Below are 24,066 nucleotides of genomic sequence, written 5' to 3' on the forward strand. Positions count from 1 at the left end.
CTAAAACATTCTACAACTATAAATAACAACTACTAAATAAATCAATTTGGGCAATTTGCTATACTTCAGTGATGCAAATAGCCTGCATCCTAGACTCACATGTAATACTGAACTCAGTACTGTACTCTAACGTCAATGAAGTAGGACTCGTAAAATGATCCCGGGAACCCACCCATCTAAAAGACCACCCCTGGGTCCCGGGACCCGTTACATTGAAAACCTATTTACATCACTGCTTGTTAATGTTTTATTTGGAACCAACCACAGAATTATTAATGAAATGACTGGAGGAAAGCTGAGAGGGACAGTGATTGGGGGAGACTGATGGAAAATAAAGATCTAGGATGCAAAAAAATAACAATGCAGCACAACATTTAGGGTATGACTGATTATTTGTTCTGTATGTTTTTATTGTAGGAGAACATATCTGGCATTTCCAATTCCAAAGAATATGTATTTACAGTGCTGACAACCAACGGTTTGGTGGCTGACAAAGTAATATAAAAATAACTTGTGTTTATATAATTAATACATAATTAACATATTGAAGAAATATCAATATCATAAATGAATTGCAAATGGTTATAGAAGAATAAAATAAAAGATATGAATGTGTTAACAACTGTCTTTCAAGACAATGAAATATGACACTGATTTGTAAGCCTACATTTACAATGTAGGCATTTAGCAAAAGGTAAACGCGAGGTAATACATCAAATGCATATAAAATAAATAGTAATCTCGGATCAAAGGTAAACCAATAACCTATAATCAGTCTAAACAGTACAATATAAAAAATATCAACAATCTGTACATTGAAACTATACACATAGTAGGATGCCAGGTCTACAAATGAACCTGGCATCTGACCCATGTAGTAGCCTACTAGTAGGTCAAATGATTTATCAGAATGAACTTTACATTGGCTAGGCTGAGGATCAGGTAATATTAGGTGTACTGTGGATGCAGAACTATGTGAGATTCTAATGATACAGGCTTCTCCAAATGAATAGTCATTCGTCATGGATGCAGCTACTGAGTCAATTAATAAATACACTCTTAAATTCTAGATGAAATATAAATATAAAATCTAGATCTTCAAAGAATGATTTATTTTTAATGCTATATTAAAAAAGGCACAATTGGGCAAATTTAGAAATAAATAAATGTCTGACTTAAACTGTCATGACTTTTTGTGTGTGCGTGGTAATTAGACAGTAACCTTACTTGACACATAAACATGCTTGCAGAGGTTTAAAGAGTGCACTGGCTCCGCCGCCCAGTAATGTTGATGTTTTGGGAGACACAAAGCTGCCGCCACAGCTAGCGTCAAAACATAAACACTGTTCCTTGGCACAGGCCAGATAATCCAACTTTGACGCTGATGTTGCTCCAAGCCCAATTGTCTTATTAATGTCTTTGTACAATGGTGAATAAAAGCAGTGTTAGTGGTGTGCTACAACACCAGTAAAATGAGCTCCTCTGTGATTTACCTCTGTGTGGTGGCCAAAACAAGGGTATGATTGAACCATAAAAGCTGAACAGCTTGCCACCACATCAGTGGCATAACTGACATTATGTGTACATGTAAACAATGACACTGAAATGACCCTGAGACGGCGATTATGTTACACAAAACAGCGAACATATGGTATATATATATGGTATATGGTGCATCAGTGTATAGTTACATATTGGAGTAGAATGTCATTCTACAAAACTCTGCAGTGTCACAGCTAGGAAGGTACTGTAGGCAACTTGGCCAAATAGTTCCTTCTGAGCAGTTCTCTGTGTCCCGAAAATAATAATAATAAAAAATCTGAACTTGGTGATTACAAAGTGATTAGACAAAATAAATTACTATTGTAATTCAAACATACCAGTACAGCTCTTGCTGAATGGTTGTGGATACAGTACACTAATTTGGTCTGCTACAGTATGTTCCAAAATAAGTTACAGTTACACAGTCAAATCTAGAGTGAAAATATAGTTTGCTTTTTAAGAGTCTGTGGGATAAGTGTCCACATTACCAAGGGCACAATATTGTCATTATTTAGGATCCCCGTTAGTTAAAGCCGCAGTAAGTACTATTCTTCCTGGGGTGACGGGGTCTTCTAGAGTAGACAGGACATTCAAACATCACCTTATGGATAATCCACTGAGTCTCTTAGTGATACATCAAAACATCATGTGTCTTCTTGGCCTTGCATTTCCACTTGCATGTTCATGTGCTGGACCACTGTCATGTTCATGCGCTGGAGGTCTTTCAATGCACTAGGTTTATCTTCCAGGTCCTCATGGAGAGACCGAGCAATTTCGAGCCTCCTGTAGTCTTCTGGTCGGACCAGGTGCCGAACGACCTGGAGAGAACGTTCTCTGAGGCTGTAAACTGTAAAACAAAAACAAAACAAACACATCTAAGTTATCATCTCAAATCTTGATTTTGCACGTTTGCATTCATCTATCAATCTTACTCCTTGATTTTTTCAGGGAAGCCCATTGAGAACAACTTTTTCAAGGATGCCATGATTACAGCATGAAAACAAGTAGTTCTAAAATACAATACATGTAATTAAAAAACCAACAACAAACATTTTAACTACATTAAAACAAATCAGATGCAAATAAATAGTGTTACATAAAACAGGTGCATTCACTATGTCCCTATGGAGACCAATCAAACCCATTTCAGAGAGTCATGAAGTTTGTTCCATTTGTGTGGATAAAAGAAAGCAGTCTTTCCTTGTTCACTGTGGACTTCATACGTGGACTGATACTGTATGTCTTGGGTCTGTGAACGTTTTGAATGTACAGTAACATTTGGTTCTAAACGTGAGGATAGATACAAAGGAAGCTTAGCTTAATAAATGGTGTTAATCTCTACGAACTGCGAGAGATGGCCAACCCACTTTGTCATATTGGAAAACCCCATGATTAGCCAACACTGTGTTACCTAGTCTTCCTGGGGTTCCGTCCTCTCAGTTTATAGATGTATTGACCTTAAACTTTCTGAGAATCGCAACCACTACAAAGTGTACTGTATCTAGGCTTATGTTTGAAAATCGATGCACAAATGAAAAACAAACACTATACACCTTTTGTACACTCACCTGGTAATGTGATACTGGCGATTACAGCTTGCCCATCCTGTGTTGCCCTGGGAAGAAACAATGCTTTGCAATTCACCCTCAGCGGGTCATCGGTCACTGCATCACGGAACATCCATGGGTGACCTAGTAGAGAGAGAGACACATTGTAGACAGGACATTATCACACACTGCATCATCACAGAACATCCATGGGTGACCTAGTAGAGAGAGACACACAGTCAGACAGGACATTATCACAGAACTGTACAAACACAACTATAACAGCTACTGACATACAAACAAGTTTACACAAGATTGTCTTGGATTACATTTCTGGCCCAAAACTCAACACACAGAATACAAGACACATCTGCACACACATATATACTGTAGTGTACACACACATTGGTTCTCAAAGTGGAGTCCTTAGGAGGGTTCCAGAGGGGGTCCCCAACAAAAACAGTTAACATAGCATATAGCGTCACAATCATGTTAACCACTTTATCCATTTATATGTTGGCTATTCAAAAATAGCAGAACTACAAGCTCACGCTGCAGCTTGTACATCTGCTATTTTTGAAAATTATTGAAATGTTTGGAACTTTTAGAATAATTTTGTCCCAGGCACAAAACATTTTCAGATGGGGGTCCCCGGCTACATATATATCAGTTTGGGGGTCCTTGACATGAAAAAGCTGCTGTATGGAATACCATGCTAGAGTTAACAAATAGGCAGTATTAAGTCAGTGTGTTTACCCTCAAATGTGTTCATCTTTCTCCCCGTCCGTGGCCTTAGATCACCGTACGAATGCAGTTCTCCTCTATAATCGATCCACATAGGTCGCACTGTGCGAGGACTGTGGTTACATATCACAGCCTGGACCGATACTTGGCTGTCCAGGGATCGGATGAAGTAGAGTGGCCGACGTGGCTGCTCCCCTCGCCCCCTTCCTTCTTCTGGATCCTCCTGGGGCATCGCAGACTCTCTGCCAGTGGATTTCACTCCAGGAGAGATAACCTTACCTTAGTTAGCTGTCTGGCTAGCTGGAAGTTATGGCTAACTATAAAATCAGACTCTAATCTTATTAGAACAGTGAACAAACATCTGCTTTTCTCAACCACTATGAACGTCCAGGATGCTCGTCAGCTTGTGAAATAATAACATATGGATTGTTATATAAGCTAGAGAGTTGATGTTGTTTACCCCTCTCTCCTCTTCTATTTACATTATTCTGTCTTCCTGCTGGAAGTCTTGTTCAGTGTTGCCAGATGCTGTGAGAGAAATGAGCGACCAAGTATATGAAAACAAGGACAAAAGAAGAAGAACCACTTAACTACCGGTATCTGGTTTATCAGGTCACCTGATAAACCAGATACCGGTGGATTCAGGTGGGTTTATAAACAACATTAGGAAACAAGCCCAAGAAACCGCAACCCGCGACTACCAATATTTTCAAGCAACTTTACAGAAAAACGCAAAGTCGCTTATAATAAGCAGACCTGGCAACAGTGGTCTTGTTACATCAATCGGTCTCGTGCTCTGATTGGCCGAACTCTGCCGTGCACTGTCCAATACCGCGGGAGTGCGCAAACAGTGGTTTCCATTGTTATTATTAATCTCGTGTTTTTTAGCTTGTTTTCCCCAAAGCGCCTTATCCATTGCTTATGCCATAAAATATAGCCATTCGTATAGAAATAGTTGAATTATTAGGCGTTTAAATAATGTCAAATGTTCAAGCATGTTCAAATCATATCCTAGGCTACGGTACATTTATTTTAAATTGTATACATTTTGGAAATAAACCCCACTGCCCACAGTCGGTTAAACCCCCGGGCCCTTGCCATCCATCCATTTGCGGCTACTACCGTAATTAAATTGAGCTGCTGCTACGCAGTATGGTGCTGAAGGATAGCTCCACCCACAGGATAAAACATAGAACCATGATAGGAGCGCTTCTCTTCAGATTATCAAACTGAACACAGTAGTCTACCTACCGGACCGGTAAGTATAGCCTACTATAATGCAGGCTATTCAACCTCAGTTTGCAGCTGATATGAGTTTCGTGAATGGAGGCATATCTTGAAATTAGGCTAAATCAGATGATAAAAAGTCAAAAGCTCACCGTGACATTTGGAGTTTGAGGTTAACGTTTTTCAAAATATAGTTGAAACTGTGTGTAGCCACAATGTTTAGGAATGACAAGTTTATATGTCATAAACTACAGCCTAACTTTTTATACCATGCAATCAGTCAGGCCATAATTTAAAAACCGACTAAACGCAGCCTTATCACTCAAAAATGCTTTATTTCACATGATAGCCCAATCTTTTCAATTTTGCAATTTCTCAACAGTAGCCTATGCCTTTGGCAAGGTGGGAAATCTGAATTCATCATCATCATCATCATCATCATCATCATCATCATCATCATCATCTCCCGATCTCAGCAAAGAGAAAATGAACCGTGTTAATAATGGCAGTGATTTGACGGTGGAGGACGTGCCCAGAGATGAGAGCCTGGCCACCGTGGAGATCGCGTTGCTCAGCGTCATCTTCGTCAGTGCAACCATCCTCAACAGCGGTCTACTGCTGCTGCTCTGGACGCAGCGCAAGCAGGCGTCCAGGATGCGCGTGTTCGTGCTGCATCTGTGCCTAGCCGACCTGGTGGTGGCGTTCTTCCAGGTGTGTCCTCAACTCATATGGGACGCCACGGACAGATTCATCGGCCCGGACATGTTGTGCCGCCTGGTGAAATACCTCCAGCTTCTCGGCATGTTTTCTTCCACTTACATGATCGTGGCGATGACGATCGACCGATACCAAGCCATATGCAACCCCATGGTAAAGTTCAGGAGGGGACGCGCGCAACTCTACCTCCCTGTGTGCTTCGCGTGGGGGGTCTCTGTGCTGGGCAGCTTGCCGCAGGTTTTCATCTTCTCCCGGATCGAAGTGGCCCCCGGGGTCTTCGACTGTTGGGGAAGTTTTCTGCAGCCATGGGGTCTGAAGGCGTACGTAACCTGGATCACACTGGCGATTTTCATCCTCCCCATTGTCACCATTGTGTTTTGCCAAGTGCGCATTTGCCGTGCCATCCAGGCAAACCTCTACCACAAGACGCGCCAAGAAGGTCGCGAAGGCGCGGCTCTTCCAGTAGACCTACTGGCCCACAGAGCCAGCAGTGTAGCCGGGATGTCGAAGGCCAGAATCAAGACAGCGAAGATGACGGTGGTTGTGGTGTTTTCCTACATAATCTGCTGGGGCCCGTTTTTCACTGTCCAGCTTTGGTCCGCTTGGGACACAAGTGCGCCAATAGAAAGTAAGTTCCCACTGGGGGCCAATTAATAAATATAAAGTTACTGTCTGAACAATCAAACTATATAAAAACTTGTTTCTTTATGCATAAATTCAGCTTTAAATAGAACATCGCCTTTTACAGCAATTTTTGCCTTTTACGCATAGAGCTTTGCCTTTTACGCATGCACGTAGCCTATTGATCAACATGTTCAAACGGGCGTTTGTGTTTAGACTTTTGATTGAACATGTGTACAGTGTGCCACTTTCTTCTTGTCATGTCATTCCAGCTGCGACTTTTGTCATCCTGATGCTGTTGGCCAGCCTGAACAGCTGCGCAAACCCCTGCATTTACCTGTTATTCAGCGGCCAGATGCACAAGAAAGTGGTGGCAGCTCTATGTCGGAGGCATGCAGGTGTCATGGATTCATCGCGTGATGAAAGCACGGTCGTCACTCAGTTCACTCTATAGCTGTCAAAAAGAGAATCATGGAAATAGCTATTGGAAAAAAATCTATTCCAACTTTAAAGGACAACTTTAGTTTTTTTCAACCAAGGTTCATGTTTTAGGTTGTTATTAGAGAAACTAAAAGATGAGTCTTCATTTTTTTTCATTTGCTGCTTTCTTTCGTTTTAGGGATTTTAGCTATTTTTGACAGGGGGGCGGGGGCATTCGAGCATGGGGCTAAATATGTATTTCTTTACAACATTTTATAGCTATTTATTTTTTAATTATTTACTATAGTCCTAATAAACCCCTGGAAATTACATCTGGCCACAAAACATCACGAGATCTACTGAATGTGTCAAACTGACATTGAGCCTATGACACACAGTGTGGCTTCCCCCCAGTAGGCTACCTTCACATTCAGTAGATCCTGTGATTTATTTGTGGCCAGATGTAATTTCTTGGGGTTTATTAGGGCTATAGTAAATAAAATAAAAAATAATCTCCATAATATTTTGTAAAAAAATACATATTTAGCCCCGTGCTCGAATGCCCCCACCCCCCTGTAAAAAACAGCTAAAATCCCTAAAACGAAAGAAAGCAGCAAATGGAAAAAAAATAACACTCATCTTTTACTTTCTCTAATAACAACCTAAAACATGAACCTTGGTTGAAAAAAACTAAAGTTGTCCTTTAAGTATATCATAAATTTTAGGGAACAATATTAATGCTTTCTTAATGCATGCATGGGCAATAATGAGCCATATTTTGCCTTGCATCTGTTTTACGGCGGGGCTCCAGTGGAGCAAATTAGGCAATCAATATTAACATATCTTTCTTTCTCAATTGTTTACTTAGAAGGATTGTAATTTCTCACATGCTAAAATGTCATTAGCAGTAGCCATCAGTTGTTGGGGGGGGGGGGGTGTTATTCAGGGGGTTTGCTATTCAGATGTAATTCAGTCAGTAAGTAGGTCTATTAGAACTGTGATTGATTACAACAACAATGTCTACAATAAGTTAATAATAATAATAAACACTAATCTGGGAATTATTTCCGGCCATCTTGGGGCTTCACTTTCGGGTCGAGATGTCTTCCCCTTTTGGCGAGAAGTCTTCACTTTCCAGGGCGAGTTCTCTCAGAGAACCCGCCCCGGAAAGTGAAGACTTCTCGCCAAAGTGGAAGACCACTCGCCGACAGACACACACACACACACACTATATGTCTCATTAACTCCCCCGGCCACCCGATGCTATAGACAAACACCATGCTGTCCACATGTTGCACGGGTATCTGCCTACAAATGCACACATAGGCATTATAGGCAGCATTTGATTTGCTGGGGGGATCCATGCTTCTGCCTTTGATATTTCCCCTCTAGTCTTTTTATAGGGGGGGATGGGAATATGTTTTTAATTATCCCTGCTTCTGATCAGACTGAATTAAATGAATGCATTTTCTTTTTCTGGAAATGTAGACGTATGTAGCCTGGTGTGTTTGATAATTTACATTTGACTATAGTGCAGTGCCCGTTGAAAACGCATGCCCCTTGGTTATGCAAAACCCCTTGTCAGAGACACGTTTTGTTTTTCCAGATTATTAGACTGGCTATGCGAGTAGGCTATATTCATTCTGAATTAAGATGATCACACATCCATTCACCTGTCGCTGTCAGTCATCTCATTCAGGACATCAGTCCTGTCTGAACTGTCACATTTAAGCATATAGCATAGTCTAATTTATGCTTTGTGGGAAAGGTCGCTCAATATCACTTGCTGTGCTATAGTTAGTAGTTTGTTTAGTTCTGTATTCTATTTTTTTTTGTTCTGTGTTTTCCTAGCAGCACACCACTTTATTAGTTGACAAAGGCAGGCAAGATACTCTGGGAGTCGCAGTATAAGTGTATATTTATTTGGTTTGATGGTAACTTAAAAGGAGAAAACGAGCATGGCCAGCTTTGGAAACAGGCAATTGAATGATCCCTTCCGTGTAGCACACAACTGTCAGGGGTGTATGTAAATCTGACAGGGATAACAGGAACCCAGGAGACAGGACAGTGATTGACATCACAAGAACACCACTTTTTGCATTTGACATGCTGTTTCTTTTCCCTAGAAGAGTCTGTAGATTAGCACACATCACCAGTAGTAGTCCCATCATCAAAAGAATCAGCGCACAACACATTGTATCGGGATAGGTTGTGAGCTTGTTCAAGGTGGTCTTTAATATATATTGTGTTTATAAGACTTAAACTGCTTCAGACATGACAGCATCATAAGTAGCAGTAATTACAATGAGAAGATGTGTGGATCGGCTATTTTTGCCAGGGGCTAAAAGACAATCTTAATTATTAACTGGCCTAATAATTCTTCATTATAATTATTCCCCCAATTGCACTACACTTTACAGTTAGCCCATTTATCATTTCCAAAACAGAAGATTTTAATTACTGTGTTTTCACTTTTCACTCATACCAGTTAAGGAAAATAAACCAAAAGATTTCAATGCTGATTTAAAATGCTAGTAAAAAGACCACTATATTCTAAACCATTTATTTATTGCATTAAATTATACTTCCTGGTGATGAGTCAGACTGATAATGCTTCAATATTGGAAACAAATGAATGAGATAGGAGTTTTCAGATTCTACACACAGAACACCACTAATGTTATGTCGGACGACACCAAATCATTGCCACTATATGTACAATTAAATCTATACAAACATGAGCCCAACGACCTTGGACATTAGCAACAGATACACTTCTGGAAAATGAGCTTAAATCTCACAAAGCATGACAAAATCAAATGACATAAGTTACCACGCTTCAATGTACAACATTTCACTGGTGTCTGTGGACAACCTGATTTTACTAAACTCAAATCAAAGATGTTGAGCCACAGCATAGGCACACTATTTTACACACAACATGAATATTGGATGGGGGGGGGGGATACAGCATTTGCTCTCTGCATTCACTGCTTCAGCTTTGGGCAAATTCATACTCCTATTTTACTGCTGTTTCTGTTTTACTGCCGAACCGACTTTTATTCGGCTCTAAAATAGGAGTATGAATCGGCCCTTAGACTTGTCTCAATCAGGATCCATTCGACATGAGGTAACAAGCAAACTCTAGCCTTCCGATGTGCATATGAAGCAACAAGAGGCACAATTGTATTTTACTGTACAACGAGCCTTCTTTCTTTACAAAATAGAACACCCCTCTTGTCATAGTCTGTTTTCAGAAAAACAGGTGGGACATATGAAGCATGTGTCTGCACACATGGGGAAAATGTTTTCCAATCTCAGTCAATGGATACAAAAATACTAATTCTTATCGTATTGATCAAAAACAGTCTTATTAGAGTGGCATACTCAACACACGTGTTACATCTGCTTTTATACAATGAAAGAATGCCAATGAAATGAAAGAAAACATAACGAACAACCTGAAACCTAAGTGGGTTATTATTAATTTTACAACTGTTTGAATATTCAGCTCACCTGCCCAGTTTGCCCACTCTCCATAGTACAGTGGGAACAAGACAATACAGTTCTGTGTGTGTGTGTGTGTGTGTGTGTGTGTGTGTGTGTGTGTGTGTGTGTCTTCAGCAATAAAGTGGCTGGCCACACAGAAACAGGAGGGTATCATCTTTCCATGACTACGATATCCTCATCATCTTGCAGAATTATTACTTTCAACTAGACTCTGTTCTAATTTGATAAATCTGCCTTTACTGTGTCATTTAAAGGCTAAATGACTTTTCCACAAATATGATGAATTCACTGTCATGGTTTCTAAGCTGGTTGTGATATATTGATTATTAAAAGGAAGCCCCCCAGAGTGGATGGTTGATTGATGACCCTGGTAGCATGGAAGCAAACTTGAGTCCGGTGTCACAGGCAGAGGACACGAGAGCCTTCCTCGCCTGCTTCCCCCTCTGTCTGAGGGATACGGGGCAGCATGGCAGAGCGAGTCAGCCCCCAAAAGCGAGCCGGGGACATGTCCTTCTTTGTGGCTGTGAACTTCCAACCCATGTGAAACCCACAGGAACGACACTGGGCAATTGTCCAGGCATATCTGAGGGTGAAAAATAAGTAACCTCTTAAAAGATAGCAAGGCATGTACACATGGTGATGTGGTCCAATCACGTCAGTTATAGTGAAATAGGAGGAATTATGAACTATTTCCAAAACATTCATGTACTCGTACTTCGAAACAAACACTATAAACTGGCCTCTCCTACTCTGCAGATATTATAGATGAATGACTGTGTCTAATCAGTACAATCCCCACACCCGTCACTGCTACATTCACCCCTGCTCATGTGCTCCATCCAAAGCTTTCACGTGGGAACACTGGAAGTGAAGAAAGATGCCCTGGCACCAAACTACAAATGCATCTCACATCTGACACCTGTTCAGCCCAGAAAAGCATCATAAAATGCACCGCCGTTAGGTTTTTTAAATGTGCTACTAATTCAAAAGTGGCAGTAAAAACAAGAAAAGGTGGGATTCTCTGGATTGCCCATTCAAACATTAGAGAGGAAATAATTTACATAGGTTTTTCAGATTAAATACAATTTGGCTGTGATTGGCTAAATTTGCACAAACATGAACACACTCAAGTGCTGTGGAACTGTGCATGCACACCTCCAGCAGGTCAAGGGAGATCCTCCTTCCCAAAGTTTTCAAATTGGCCTCATGGTGGCGTTATAGAGTTTTGGTCTTTAACTGATGAACCATAGGTGGCACAATCAAAATCCCTTTACCCTGAATTTATTGGATTCTGATGCAAATTCTCATAAAGGCCCAGACCATTTGTGCCAAATAAATCTTCCATCATTTTGCGTTTTCTTAACTCCTACACCTTTTGTCTAAAACTCACACAAATCGGTACACATTATTTCTGAAGTCATGTGATCAAGATGTTTGTCTCTGTAGAAGCCATTTCACAGTTTTTGTCATTAGTATTAGTTTTAGTTTTGAATTTTGATTATTGGTTTATTTAATTATTTGTGGGCACAGGTGATTGGGGAAGGTTATGCACCTGGGTGGACAGATGTTTTCTTTTTTTTACCAGAGCCAGAGAATGCAGAAGCGGTTTGTACTGCAAGTTCACATTTGGATCAGTGAAATATTCAAACTATAATTTAAGTTGTGGACGAGGCGTTCTGTTGCCTGGTACATGACACGTGACACGTCTCCAAGGTGCATCAGTAGTTTGTTGACTTTTAGAAACGTCTGAACAGAAACAACGAAACACCTCTAGTCTACACACTGAATGAATGTGACAAAAGAAATCCTGACAAAAGAAATCCTCTCTGAATTCACAATGAATGTGAGCTTTGAAAATGGAAAAAAAGTCATCACGGCCCCCTCACACATTAGAATGTCAGATTTTTCCATTACTTTCTCCATTTATTTTTTATATTTTTTATTTGAAAGTAAAATATGCCTTTCACAAGAACAATGTTGAGTAACTAGATTATGTGAAACATTTTTTTACATTCACAGATAAACAACTACAGACAGACAAGACAAGACAGACAGACACAAACAAAGAGACAGACACAAACACACAGTCACAGACAGGGGTGATTGAATGCCATAATATTGACATGGCGGGTCAGATTTAAGAATGGCACATTTGTGTCAGGAAAAGGCACTGGGCACCCTTTATGCCAAGAGGGATTTGATGGATCATTAAGAAGTACTTGTGTAAGAGAATCCTGGGGAGAGACAGTTCTGTCACAGGCAGTCCCCCTACTGCTTTCTCCAGATAAGTCACCCCTTTACATTAGGGTCCATCATTTTCAATTCATCATAACAACCCATCATCCACACCAGTCCACCAGATTACTAACAAAAGAAGACAACATGCCCTTTTTCATACAGCCCAATTGCAAATGGAATCTTGTGTGTTAATTTAACAAACAGCATGTACACAAGACCAAAGGCTTTTCATTTAAAGCCTTTGTCAGGTTCAGTCACTGTTGATCAATACTAGACCCAATACTGAAATCATAAGCATGTCTAAGGCCTGACTCACACATGCACAACAGATTGATGTATAGCTGATGCATGAGACTTATAGGGGATTCACACTGAGACGGACTGAATCCTTTTCATTGGAACCGTTTCCGAATACGGTTGCCTGGTCCCCGATGGCCATGATTCACATTACCCGAGATTCAACAGCGCACCCGGGTACACTTGCATAACACACTTTAATCCCCCTGATGACGGTGTGCTTGATGGCTGGCGCGCACGGACACTGACCATCAACTGTGCGACATTGTCTCAAATAAATCCAGACACACTGAATTGCATTGCCTCTTTGCCGTTATACTACTATACTGTCAGCCTGCCTGCTATTCACTGTGTCAGTCAGTTCTGTGCTCCAGTGTCGTGTTTGATATTAGTTTGCTATGGATTCTACTTTAGCATTATTATTATTTTGTTTTACTTTGGAAACTATGCCAAGCAAAGCCCAAGAGCCACGTGTAATAAGATCAGCGCGTACTGCGGTGCTGCACGTATACGCAGATTCAACAGGAGACGGGCGGCGTTGAGAAATGAGCTGGTGTTACGCGTTGTGCAGCACTGCAGCGGCTGTGTGGGGTTTTTTTGTTGACGCTTGGCTTGTCGACTAGAGATTATGTCACGTTCTTAAAAAAAAACAGTCCACTTCCTTCTTTAGGTACGCATGCATTCACATTGGAACGATCCGTATCTGAATACACTTCAACGGTCCAGAGACCCGCCCCCCATGCGGTCCCGGGGACGGTTGGGCAATCCGCTCCCGGGAACGGTATGCATCATTCACACTACCACAACATCTGCCAAGTGGTCCCGAGTGCGCACCCGGGACCATAGTGTGAATCCCCTAATATTTACTGATGCAAGCTCGCAATTCATTTCCAATGGGAGTCACATGGTTTGACATAACATTCTTGTTGTATGAGGGGTAGGGGGGGCAGTCGAAACACAGCCGAAAGCAACAAAAATGTTGTGTCAAACCATGTGACTTCCATTGGAAATGCATTGGGAGCTTGCATCAGTAAACAAGTCTCATACATCTAGCATGCATCAATGTTGTATGCTAGATGCGAAGGTGTGAGTGAGGCCTATGACATCAGTGACATGTGTTTCAGTTGCATTTTGCACTAAGTCCTCAAGAGGGAAATAAAATCTAGCCTGGCATTAGCCGTGGAGGAATGTGTGCCTGAGCGAATCCACGTTATTAGTCTGGCTAAAGCCAGGCTATATGAAAGCATCCAAAATACCGCTGTTGGTTCATCTGTCCGTACCTGTGTAAAATCACATGTCACATCCTAATACAGGGGGAGCTTACCCTGGGAACCAGCTGTGCAAGGTGGATGGCCGACCGATCAGGTTCAGGTTGTTGGCTTTGTAGACGGTCAGGGTTTCATGGACGTATCCGTGAGGATTGACGTAGGCAGCCATGGGGCCGTACAGAGACAGGCTGCAGAAAGAGGAAGAGAGCCAAAAGATCAGCGATGATTCATATCTCCATGACAAGAAACACCAGACCAAGCGTTGTCAAAGAATTACAAGAAACAGACACGGAGTAGGAACGGAGGTATTTTACACATTGCATGCCAAACTGTCAAATGAATGACGGCATAATTATGAATTCAACAACCTAAATCTTTCACATGCTTTTGTGGTCCTTTGTTTTCTGAAGAATGCAGTCATGATTGTATAGTAAATGGCACAAGGGAGGAACAAAATGTTTATAAGATGATAAACAATAAAAAAATAAAAAAGTAGAATAAAACTTGCTCTGCTTACAGTAGGGACTAGGCGGGAGTGCTGCACAGTGCACACCAATTCTATATTGGGCGTTTGAGTCAACATGCATTAGTAGTTATCACCAAGCAGCATCTCATTTCACACATACAGTAATAAACATTTCAAATCATCAGTCACCAATACACTGACTGTAGACCATCTGGCTGTTCTCAAGCAATACAACACACAGCAGAACAGTTTATACAGTACATGGACCTGGACATGGTTCTGTGTGTCCCTCTTTTGACACGCAGAGTGCTGGACAGGAATAAACACCTTTACAAAAATGTATTACACAAGTGAGAACTTAGCTAGCCTAAAAGGTGCCTAAAAGGTGATCAGGCAGCATATTACAGTAGGTGGTAGAGCGGTACTCCCAGTACATATTTTGCAGGTGTGTGCAGTGAGTGTGTGTGTGTGTGTGTGTCGCATCACCACACTTATCACCATACATTTGGGCTATATTAAAGAGCCTATAACGTGACATTTTGGGGTTCTGTGATGTCCCTATTGTGGGGTGAACAATATGTGAGAATAGCTGATCTACTAAGCCGGCCATTTGGTGTAGAGAGGGTCAAAAGGAGCAAACAACTTATAGAGCCCTGGGGGACCCCGTCAAATAAGTACATTTTAAGTGGTTTTAATAAATGAACATGTATTGGTGTGCTGGCTTGCTCTACTACGCCATCCCCAGTTTAACCCATTCTGACCTGAGATCAGATTCATACGAGGTTTCCGCCGGACACACACTGGTCCTGATGAACCCATTCTGACCTGAGATCAGATTCTAAAAATGTCAGTCGCTCGATTTTTCAAAAATAGCAGACCTACAAGCTCGTATCGCGCCACTCGGTGGCGCGATATGAGCTTGTAGATCTGCTATTTTTCAATAGCTAAAGCATAACATGATGCTGACACCAAAATGGGTGCCCGTTCAGAATGGGTTAAAAGAGAGACGTGGACCCGGGGCGGCTTAGCGGTCCGGGATCCTAGGCTGGTAATGTTGACGGCGTGCCGCGGGTTTGAATCCTGATCCCAACAATGTTTGCCCGGTGTCTTCCCCCCCCCCATCTCTCTCCCCATTTCCTGTCAACCTACTGTACATCTATCAATAAAGGCAAAAAGACCCAAAATAAATCACACCCGTGTGAAGTGAGTGGTGCAACTCCGTGTGGGGGTCCCCGGGGAGGGGGGGGCACCATACTCCTCCACCGCGGACAAATTTCAAGATGTACACCAAAACTCACCTGAAGATTTCTTTCTTAGTGGTGATTTCTGTGTCTTGGCATTGTTTACAGCGCAGGGAGGTACACTGGAAAGAGAGAGAGAGAAGCAAATAACAAGATTTGTTCTCCTATGACACAAACATGTGGAACGCCCTATCAAAAGTCACGAAGAATTGTGAATCCTTACTCTTTCAGAACCGCTCTAAAAGAGCAATTACAGGTGGCTGCAGTTCGAAACTGTCCCCAGTAAAAAGAATAATGCACAGATTTGTAGGTACCGACACAGAGAAGAAAGTAAACGTAAATGGGTAAAAGGTAAAGACTGATATTTTAATTGTACTTCCCTGACTGGCAACATTGTTATTTGCCCTAGTATGGCACACTATAACAGACATTGCAAACATTGGTGACACTAGCACCCATGACTTCTGTGGTATGCAGACGGCTCTGGAAACAATGGACACAATGCCAAGGGGAGCATCCTGTTCAAATTATGATGAACAGAAATATTTTTGATGTCATTCTTACTAGTTGTAGAAAAATTCAGGGATTTGGAAAAACCATGTGCTCTACAGTGTGGGGGGACGACGACGACACACACACACACAACAAGAAGATATTTGAATTAAGTGAACTCACTGAATATACCTTTAAATTTTGAAAAGCCAACCACCATGACTGGTAATATCACTGCAGGTTCAGCACTTACTTAGACAGGAGGAATATACTGTAGCCCACTATTTGCACCATCAGAGTGACAGTTTTTTGGGCAGAATCATGATAATTGGGGTGGGGGGTGGGGGGGGGGGCGGGAGACATTAGCCAAAAAATGCCGATCTATAAGCTAACAACATGTCGTGTTGCGAGGCGCTGTGAGATTCTTTGGAGGTCGGTTATTTTCGGTGAAGAGATTTGGTGTAGAAGGACGAGTATTGGGTTTAAGTGGTTAAAGAAAAGGCAGGACTGATGTGTAGCAAAAGGCCGTCCTTACACGGTCCATGATGTCCAGCTCACAGCGCAGTCTCTGAATGGCACTGCCGATCTTCAGCAGCTGGAGCCGCAGAGCATCGTCTATGGGCAGACAGGCAGCCACTCTGTAGGAGAAATCTGACGGAAACCAGACAGGACAGACAGACGGGGGGGAAACGGAAAAGGGGGATTAGAGGACGTAAGGGAAGAAAGAATAACACAATTGGAGACGAATGTGTGTAATGTATATTCTGTATGCGTGTGCGCCTGTGATTCTTCTATGATAACCCATTCTGAACGGGCACCCATTTTGGTGTTGGCATCATGTTATGCTTTAGCTATTTAAAAATAGCAGATCTACAAGCTCATATCGCGCCACCGAGTGGCGCGATACGAGCTTGTAGGTCTGCTATTTTTTTTTTATCGAAGAGCGACTGACATTTCTAGAATCTGATCTCAGGTCAGAATGGGTTCATCAGACCAGTGTGTGTCCATGTGGAAACCTCGTATGAATCTGATCTCAGGTCAGAATGGGATAATGTAAGCGGAAACCAACCAATGGCATTTGTGGGGAGAGAGTCATCCTTCAGGTTCTCGTCCCACTCATGGAGCTGTTTTTTCACTCGGTTCATAAGAGACTCCTGGAGGGTAAAATGAAGAGGATTATTTAATAAATGGCTTTTCCCAAAGACGTGGCTGATAGGACTGAGCTGTGTTTATGTTCATCATTCTGGGAAGTTCCAAATAGGCCACATAACTGTATCCTCCAGTACTCACAGAGTCATAGAGTGCATAGACCCAGGGTGGCCATGGTGTCAGGTTTGCACAATGGAACTTCCTCTGAAGTGCAGAAAAAAGAACATATCGATTGTACACACATACTGTAACAGACATTTAAAACAAATCTTTAGATCAGCAGATTATTGGGGTTAGGGATGTTAATAGTTAATCGATTAATCACCGTTAAGAAATTAGTCGGTTAAACTTAACAGTTAATAAACATCTCTGCTTTTGCTTGTGATGTGACAGACAAGACAGTGCACTTTTCATTTGATTCTATTTCTCATACAAAGATGCCTGGCCCTGTATCGCAAATGGTCAAATAAATATTTGATTAAGGAATATAACATGCCTTTTGTATTCTTTCTGTATATCAGCTAAGTGTAGATTTTTATGTCAGACATTGAGGGAAATTAAGATTCTCCAAAAAAAAAATTAAATGCCGCTTATCAACTAACTGGTTAATCAATCGATAAGCTTATTAAAACGTATTAATTATTAATGCATTAATGGATATTTCCCATCCCTAGGTAAATCACATTACTCTGTAGCCTGGTGTATTCCTTTGAGTAAACTGTCACATGAGATTATGTAAATACAATAAATATGTGTGAATACAATGGTTGAATATTACTTTTGTCAACAAAAAGGGGCAATCGCCGGCTGTCGTCTTTTTTTTTGTCTCGCTTGCCTCTGCCTCGTCCCTTCCCATTTGGCATGTCGACCCCTGCGCGGCCCGAAACTGAGTGCTCTTCGCCCCGTTTTCTCGATTTTACTGTAACAGGAAGTCCATTAATTTGAATACTAGAGATGGGAGATTAATCTGCAAACACATCGGTATCGGACGATTTTAGTTTCATTCATCGGAATCGGTTTGATTAATCAATCAGACCGATTAATTAATTGGTCCGATTAATCGGTCTGTCTTTACAGATAAACAAGCCCAAAGTAACAGCTTGAACAGATCTACAAGCTCACAATATTAAATATAAAAAGGTATTTAAGTTAAATCTGACTTGCCCTGTTACATGTATTTTTCAGAATGGACAAAATTATTATAATTTTTCAATACAGAATGAGATCATATCGACATCAGTTATATCAGTTATCGGCCATAACAGCAATTAATTACGGCCAAAATGTCTCATCGGCAGATTCGGCACATCCCTATTGAATACATTGTGCCAGCTGATCACAGCTGATGAGAATCAGATGATTGGGACTCGGCCCAGCTGTGGCACTACGGTTAAAAACAGTCTCAGTAACGACACAAGGCAAAATGTTGTTGCTAAGTTATGGACGGTTAATGAAAGGAAGGCATCACCCTGGGGGCCTCTGCCCGGCCGAGTGCGCCCACACCCGGCCATGCACCACTGGGACTCTCTGGGGGGACACCCTTAAGGAATGGACGAAGGGTCAAATGCCAAACTAACCATGGAGCAAACGGATGCCACACAGAAGGTATAGCAGTGTGTATTCCATATTCAAATCTATATTTGAATATTAAAAATAACATTTGAAGGTAAAAATCAAGACTAAAATAAAATCTCTGTAATGTGAGTTCTCACAGGCCCTAGGACCCTGTAACCTCACACAGCAGCTGGTCTTGTGAGATCACATCAGTCATCAGTCTGAGAGACTGCAAGCAGCTTCAAGTTACACCCCTCCCTTGCTACGATACACTGATAGACAAACCCTGACTCGGCAGAACCCACTGCTGTACTGAATGTACAGAACATGAATCACAGGTCGTCACTTTAATTGATTCTAAATGCAGAGCCCGGAAATCTAGTTTGGTAATGATGGCAGAATCAGTCATTTATTTTTGCAGGAGTGTGCACCAAGAGAGAGAGAAAGATGTCTGCAGTCTTTAAATTAAGTTGTACAGCGAGCATACTTTTCCTTGCCTCCATCTCACCCCTACTCTTCTTTAAACACCAGCATACAATATTTTATAGTCAAACTAAGATGTGTTCGAAACTCCACTGAAAGGGGTGTGTGTGTGTGTGTGTGTGTGTGTGTGTGTGTGTGTCACACCTGGCGGTATGTATCCCACCAGCACTGGGCCTGTTTGGAGCTCTGAGTGGGTGGTCTGGTAGATGGATACTTGTGGAGCCTGGAGACAGGTGTCAGCTGCACAGCAGTGAGGGGGTCTGGGAGGACACGCTCTGGCAGGATCTGCACCTTGGCTTGTCTGATCCTGGTAGACGCCAAAAGAAAGACAAACAGAAGGGGATATAATAGTTTAGTAAGGAAAGATTTGTATGATTAGATGGATTGTGTGCTGGCTCAATTATGTACATGAAATGATAAATGTTCACTTGATCGTTCATTCAAAAGAAAACTAGTTTTATATCATTGGAAGTCTTTATTCTAGGTTCAATTGTTTGACACTGTTCACCTATTGTGAACAGCCAATGTGTGTGTGGCAATTTCCACACCTTAAAACAACTTTCAGTTCCCCTAGAGAGAGGATATCGAAAATGTCTTAAACATGGCTTAAAGGAGAATTCCATGGCCCAGGCCGTAGCGTAACGGTCTGGGCACCGGACTGGTAATCCAGTCGCAGTGTGCCGCGGGTTCGACTCCCGGACCCGACACGGCCTTTACTGCATGTCATCCCCCCATCTCTCTCCCGTTTCCTGTCAGCCTACTGTCTGTCCCTTCAAAAATCAATAAAAGGCGTAAGCCGCAAAAAAATATCTTAAAAAAAAAAAAAAAAGGAGAATTCCATATTCCATGCTAGAATGCCTTCTTATCTTTCTTACCTTTCTTTGTAGTCGTTACGTCCCCACCAAAGAGGTCCAGGTGTTTTTTTGTGCAAAAACTCCTTATTGGCTATTTTCCCTACCATAAGCCCTCAATGAATTGCATTGCATTGAATGGGAATTGAATGGGGCTATGGGGTGTTATGCTAGTTCGCTTATTTCCATCGAAAGAAGTAGTAAAGTGTGCCGCTTGGGATATTATTTACATTATGAAGAGAGGATATATACAAAGAAATTATAATTTTGAGCGATGGAAATAAGCGAATTAGCACAACACCCCATAGCCCCATTCAATTCAATGCAATTCATTTAGGGCTTATGGTAGGGGAAATAGCCAATAAGGAGCTTTTGCACAAAATAACACCTGGACCTCTTTGGTGGGGACGTAACAACTACAAAGAAAGGTAAGAAAGCCTTTTAGTATGGAATTCTCCTTTAAGAGACAAAACAAATGTCAATCAATCACTAATATCTTGTTTGCCTTTGATTACTTTATGGATCTTCTACACTTCTACACTATCTATCTTCTACACTTTTATATCTCCCAATGTCTATTGTCTGTTTGTCATGATGTGCTGCATATTTGCATTGTTATTGTGGATTATGCAGCTCTTACATAATACAAGTATCAACTGTAACCTGCCAATGAATATACAGGTGAATTTAAGTGTGTTTGGTTTTCTCCTCCTTGGAAAGATCTATGATTATGAAGAGAGTGACTCTGCCCCCTAGCTGCCAAGAGTTAATATCAAATCCATTAAGCCAAATAAAAGAAGATTTCCATTAGTGGTAAAAATCACTCGTCCTCATGATTATCTATTTGTCTTCAATCTTTAAAGAACCATGCCACCATTTCCTAAACAACAGCTACAGTACTCCTTCAAACTGAAAAGATGGATGAAGACCTCTCCCTCCAGTGTTTTCCAGCTTACCCGTCTGCCTGGGTTCTTATCTCATGGACCTTGAATCTCTGCCTCCCTACAGCTTTCACTTTGACTGTCTCAATCCCGTACTCCTGCTCCTCACGGTATGCGTAGATCTCAGCTGTTGTCCCAAACTCTGCCTCTGGCTCACCTGAGCCACTGTAGAGAGATTTGAGATATAGACGGGTGCCATACATTTATGAACAATAATATGTAATGCTTTATGGTGTCGTCCACAGTTAACTGTTTTTGTATTGAGTTGTGCTTGAAATGTACTGTAATTCTGCAAACTGTTAATACTTCAATCAATTAACAGAGGTGGATAGTAACTACGTACCTTAACTTGAGTTCTGTACTTAAAATATATATTAATTTTATTTGTAGAGTGAGTATATACCTATGGTACAATATAACTTGTACAATTGGGGTCTCGCTGCTCCTCTATTGAGACATTGACTTGTAGTCACATCTCACCTTGACACAGGATTTGACACAAATTTGAACGTGATCAAGATTCAATTTATCCCCTTAGAAAACAGCCAGGCTGTTAGATCAACGGTAAAAATTTCAGCACTTGCGCAGGAAACCAGGTTCAAATGTCAAATCCGAGGTAGAAGAGCAAAGCATAGGGCAGCTTTAAGTATACTTTGTGAGTACCTGTACTTTACTTAAGTATTCATATTATTTATTGATACTTACAATTAGAACATGATTGAACATTTGACATTTATGGTCTAATATTTGTAAAGTTTCTACAAAACATCAAAATCCAATCTTTTTGTACATAGACAAGAAGTTGAAGGGTAAATTTAAGTCTGATAATGATGTACTGTGCATGTTCAAATCATGTATACTTTACATTACTAAAATGACAATTTTTCAAATCAGCAAATTTTACATTGAGGTGCCAACTCTTCCTTAGTGCCCACTCTTCTTGTATCCATATTCCGTACCTGTGTGCAAGCACGGCAAAGGTGCGATCTCTCTGAATGATGCTGCGCATCATGCTGACCTCCTGTGGTCTGAACAGCTGCAGAGGCAGCGTCTGTCCTGGAACCAGCATGACAGCTGTGTGTGGCAGCACTGGAATGGTCTGATAGCTGTCCTCGTCATGGACTGTTCGACCATGAAACTCCTCCATGTCTGCTCCCAAGTACTGTTACCACAGTGAGCCAGAGATAGACGAGCAAATCAATAAGACAAAACTGTTGCAATGACACATACTTTTCCCCCCTTCTTCTAGGGGAGGTCTTCTGTCTGTATATTTCATAGGGTGTGCAGATAATAACAAACTTGATGATAAATGGCTACAACATAAAGAAAGCCTAATAAGTATGTGATATTGTGAAACACTATTCTATATTTGCATTTGGCAGAATTCATGATATTGCAACATTCTCTAAAATATATATATATGCCTATATTGTGACTTGTTGAAAATCTGTTGAGGTAATAGGATTAGCTCGGCATTATATTAATTCAAAATTCATCACGCACAGCATGTGATGTGGGAAGACTAAAGTCAAAGTTGATGGTAGTAGGCTTCTCTGCATCTTCACTGTCCCGGTCCTCTACAGCCTCCATGCCATACTCCTCCTCTTCTTCATTTTCTGCAATGGGAATGGGATACCAATACCATTCATGTGTAGTGTTGCCTGGCATGCAGTCTCATTTAAGGTCATGAAATATTCCTATGCTCTGGTCCATGGCGTTAGAAGAAGTTAATGTTATGAACCAAAACAAACATTATTCCTTCCTATACTATATGTTACGATGCTATTGTCATATAAATAGGGTCCATTCCTGACACGCCTCTCTGTTTCGAATGGCTCGAATTGAAACGTTTAACGAGCTTTATGACCGACTATCAAACCCACTTACATTTATGTAAGTGTAAGCTTGGTATGAGCTAGCCCTGAAACATGACTGTCATGATTATCATGAAGTACGAGCGTCATGTGAACCATGGCTAGGTATGAGCCACTGTTCTCCAGAAAGCAAAACAAAAGCTCAGATGTTATGACCATCAGATGTTATGATCCGACTCAGTCGCCCTTTGTGCATTAATGCTTGCTAACTGCAAGTATAAATCATTCGCAAATGTATCATTGTTGCAAAACGCCTCGCAAAATAGAAAAATAGTTCATTCAGATCATTACCAGGTAAGAGTTGTAGCTGATTTCCCATGTTTTCGTCTATATTCTGCCCACCTCCACCCTCATCGTCAGCCATATCCTTCTGTTTACAATCCACCTACTTCTTCTGCGCCCCGGTGTCTTGGGCTTGCAACAAATAAATGGCTCCTGGTCGCCCCCAATGGGACAGTATGAGCAGATACATATATTTAGCCTGCACCAATGTGCCCTGTTGTCTAGAATCTGGAGAATCATACCAGTTTGCAATCTAAATTACTTGTGTGTCAGTGTAAGTGATACATTACATATTGATACATGCAACGCAAAAGACAATACAAGAACAATAGCTTTGCTATCCAATGTTATGAAATGATAAACTGACAAATAATTTAATTTATATGGAATGCTGCGTGCACTGATCCACTGAAGCGCAGTGGATCAGTTAGCCTGGCTAATAAGACAGACTGAAATCACACTGTCGTTTTCTGGCAGGGATCTTTTTGCCAACGGCTGATTCGGTCTGGCTTATTATCCAGGCTATCTCAAAATGGGGTCCTTTGAAACAGTTTAAGAAACACTGATTTAGGACGCTTTTACAGTGGGTGGTGGTTAAAAAT

The 24,066-nt window shown here is 41.3% G+C and overlaps 3 protein-coding genes across 3 annotated transcripts; 1 reads left to right on the forward strand and 2 right to left on the reverse strand.

The window, feature by feature from the left end:
- Window positions 1-400: 400 nt before the first annotated feature.
- vhl (von Hippel-Lindau tumor suppressor) lies at window positions 401-4,312 on the reverse strand. The gene is made up of 3 exons (XM_083770638.1): window positions 3,846-4,312; window positions 3,111-3,233; window positions 401-2,389 (listed from the first exon to the last, which is right to left on the reverse strand). The coding sequence occupies exons 1-3, from the start codon at window positions 4,063-4,065 to the stop codon at window positions 2,187-2,189; spliced, it is 546 nt and encodes a 181-aa protein (XP_083626764.1). The 5' UTR covers window positions 4,066-4,312; the 3' UTR covers window positions 401-2,186.
- Window positions 4,313-5,483: 1,171 nt separating this feature from the next.
- On the forward strand, window positions 5,484-6,852 carry avpr2b.1 (arginine vasopressin receptor 2b, tandem duplicate, 1; the record flags this gene model as incomplete). Its single annotated transcript, XM_083772297.1, has 2 exons — window positions 5,484-6,405; window positions 6,671-6,852. The coding sequence occupies exons 1-2, from the start codon at window positions 5,547-5,549 to the stop codon at window positions 6,850-6,852; spliced, it is 1,041 nt and encodes a 346-aa protein (XP_083628423.1). The 5' UTR covers window positions 5,484-5,546.
- A 1,873-nt stretch (window positions 6,853-8,725) lies between these two features.
- Window positions 8,726-23,561, reverse strand: crbn (cereblon). Its single transcript, XM_083770441.1, has 11 exons — window positions 23,474-23,561; window positions 22,812-22,924; window positions 22,268-22,470; window positions 21,324-21,473; window positions 19,661-19,823; window positions 17,621-17,683; window positions 17,400-17,484; window positions 16,866-16,981; window positions 15,896-15,960; window positions 14,188-14,319; window positions 8,726-10,911 (listed from the first exon to the last, which is right to left on the reverse strand). Exons 1-11 carry the CDS (start codon window positions 23,544-23,546, stop codon window positions 10,728-10,730), a joined length of 1,347 nt encoding a protein of 448 aa, XP_083626567.1. The 5' UTR covers window positions 23,547-23,561; the 3' UTR covers window positions 8,726-10,727.
- Between the last annotated feature and the right edge of the window lie 505 nt (window positions 23,562-24,066).

Source organism: Protomyctophum parallelum (assembly GCF_964188405.1).
Source record: "Protomyctophum parallelum genome assembly, chromosome: 8".
Lineage (NCBI taxonomy): Eukaryota > Metazoa > Chordata > Actinopteri > Myctophiformes > Myctophidae > Protomyctophum > Protomyctophum parallelum.

Coding starts and splice junctions, on each gene's coding strand:
- vhl (XM_083770638.1), bottom strand. CDS start 4,065: ATGCCCCAGGAGGATCCAGAAGAAGGAAGGGGGCGAGGGGAGCAGCCA. Junction 3,234..3,845: donor AAAGATGAACACATTTGAGG/GTAAACACACTG, acceptor TCTCTCTACTAG/GTCACCCATGGATGTTCCGT. Junction 2,390..3,110: donor CGCCAGTATCACATTACCAG/GTGAGTGTACAA, acceptor TTTGTTTTACAG/TTTACAGCCTCAGAGAACGT.
- crbn (XM_083770441.1), bottom strand. CDS start 23,546: ATGGCTGACGATGAGGGTGGAGGTGGGCAGAATATAGACGAAAACATG. Junction 17,684..19,660: donor GGTGGGATACATACCGCCAG/GTGTGACACACA, acceptor TCTGCACTTCAG/AGGAAGTTCCATTGTGCAAA. Junction 17,485..17,620: donor TCTATGCACTCTATGACTCT/GTGAGTACTGGA, acceptor TTTACCCTCCAG/GAGTCTCTTATGAACCGAGT.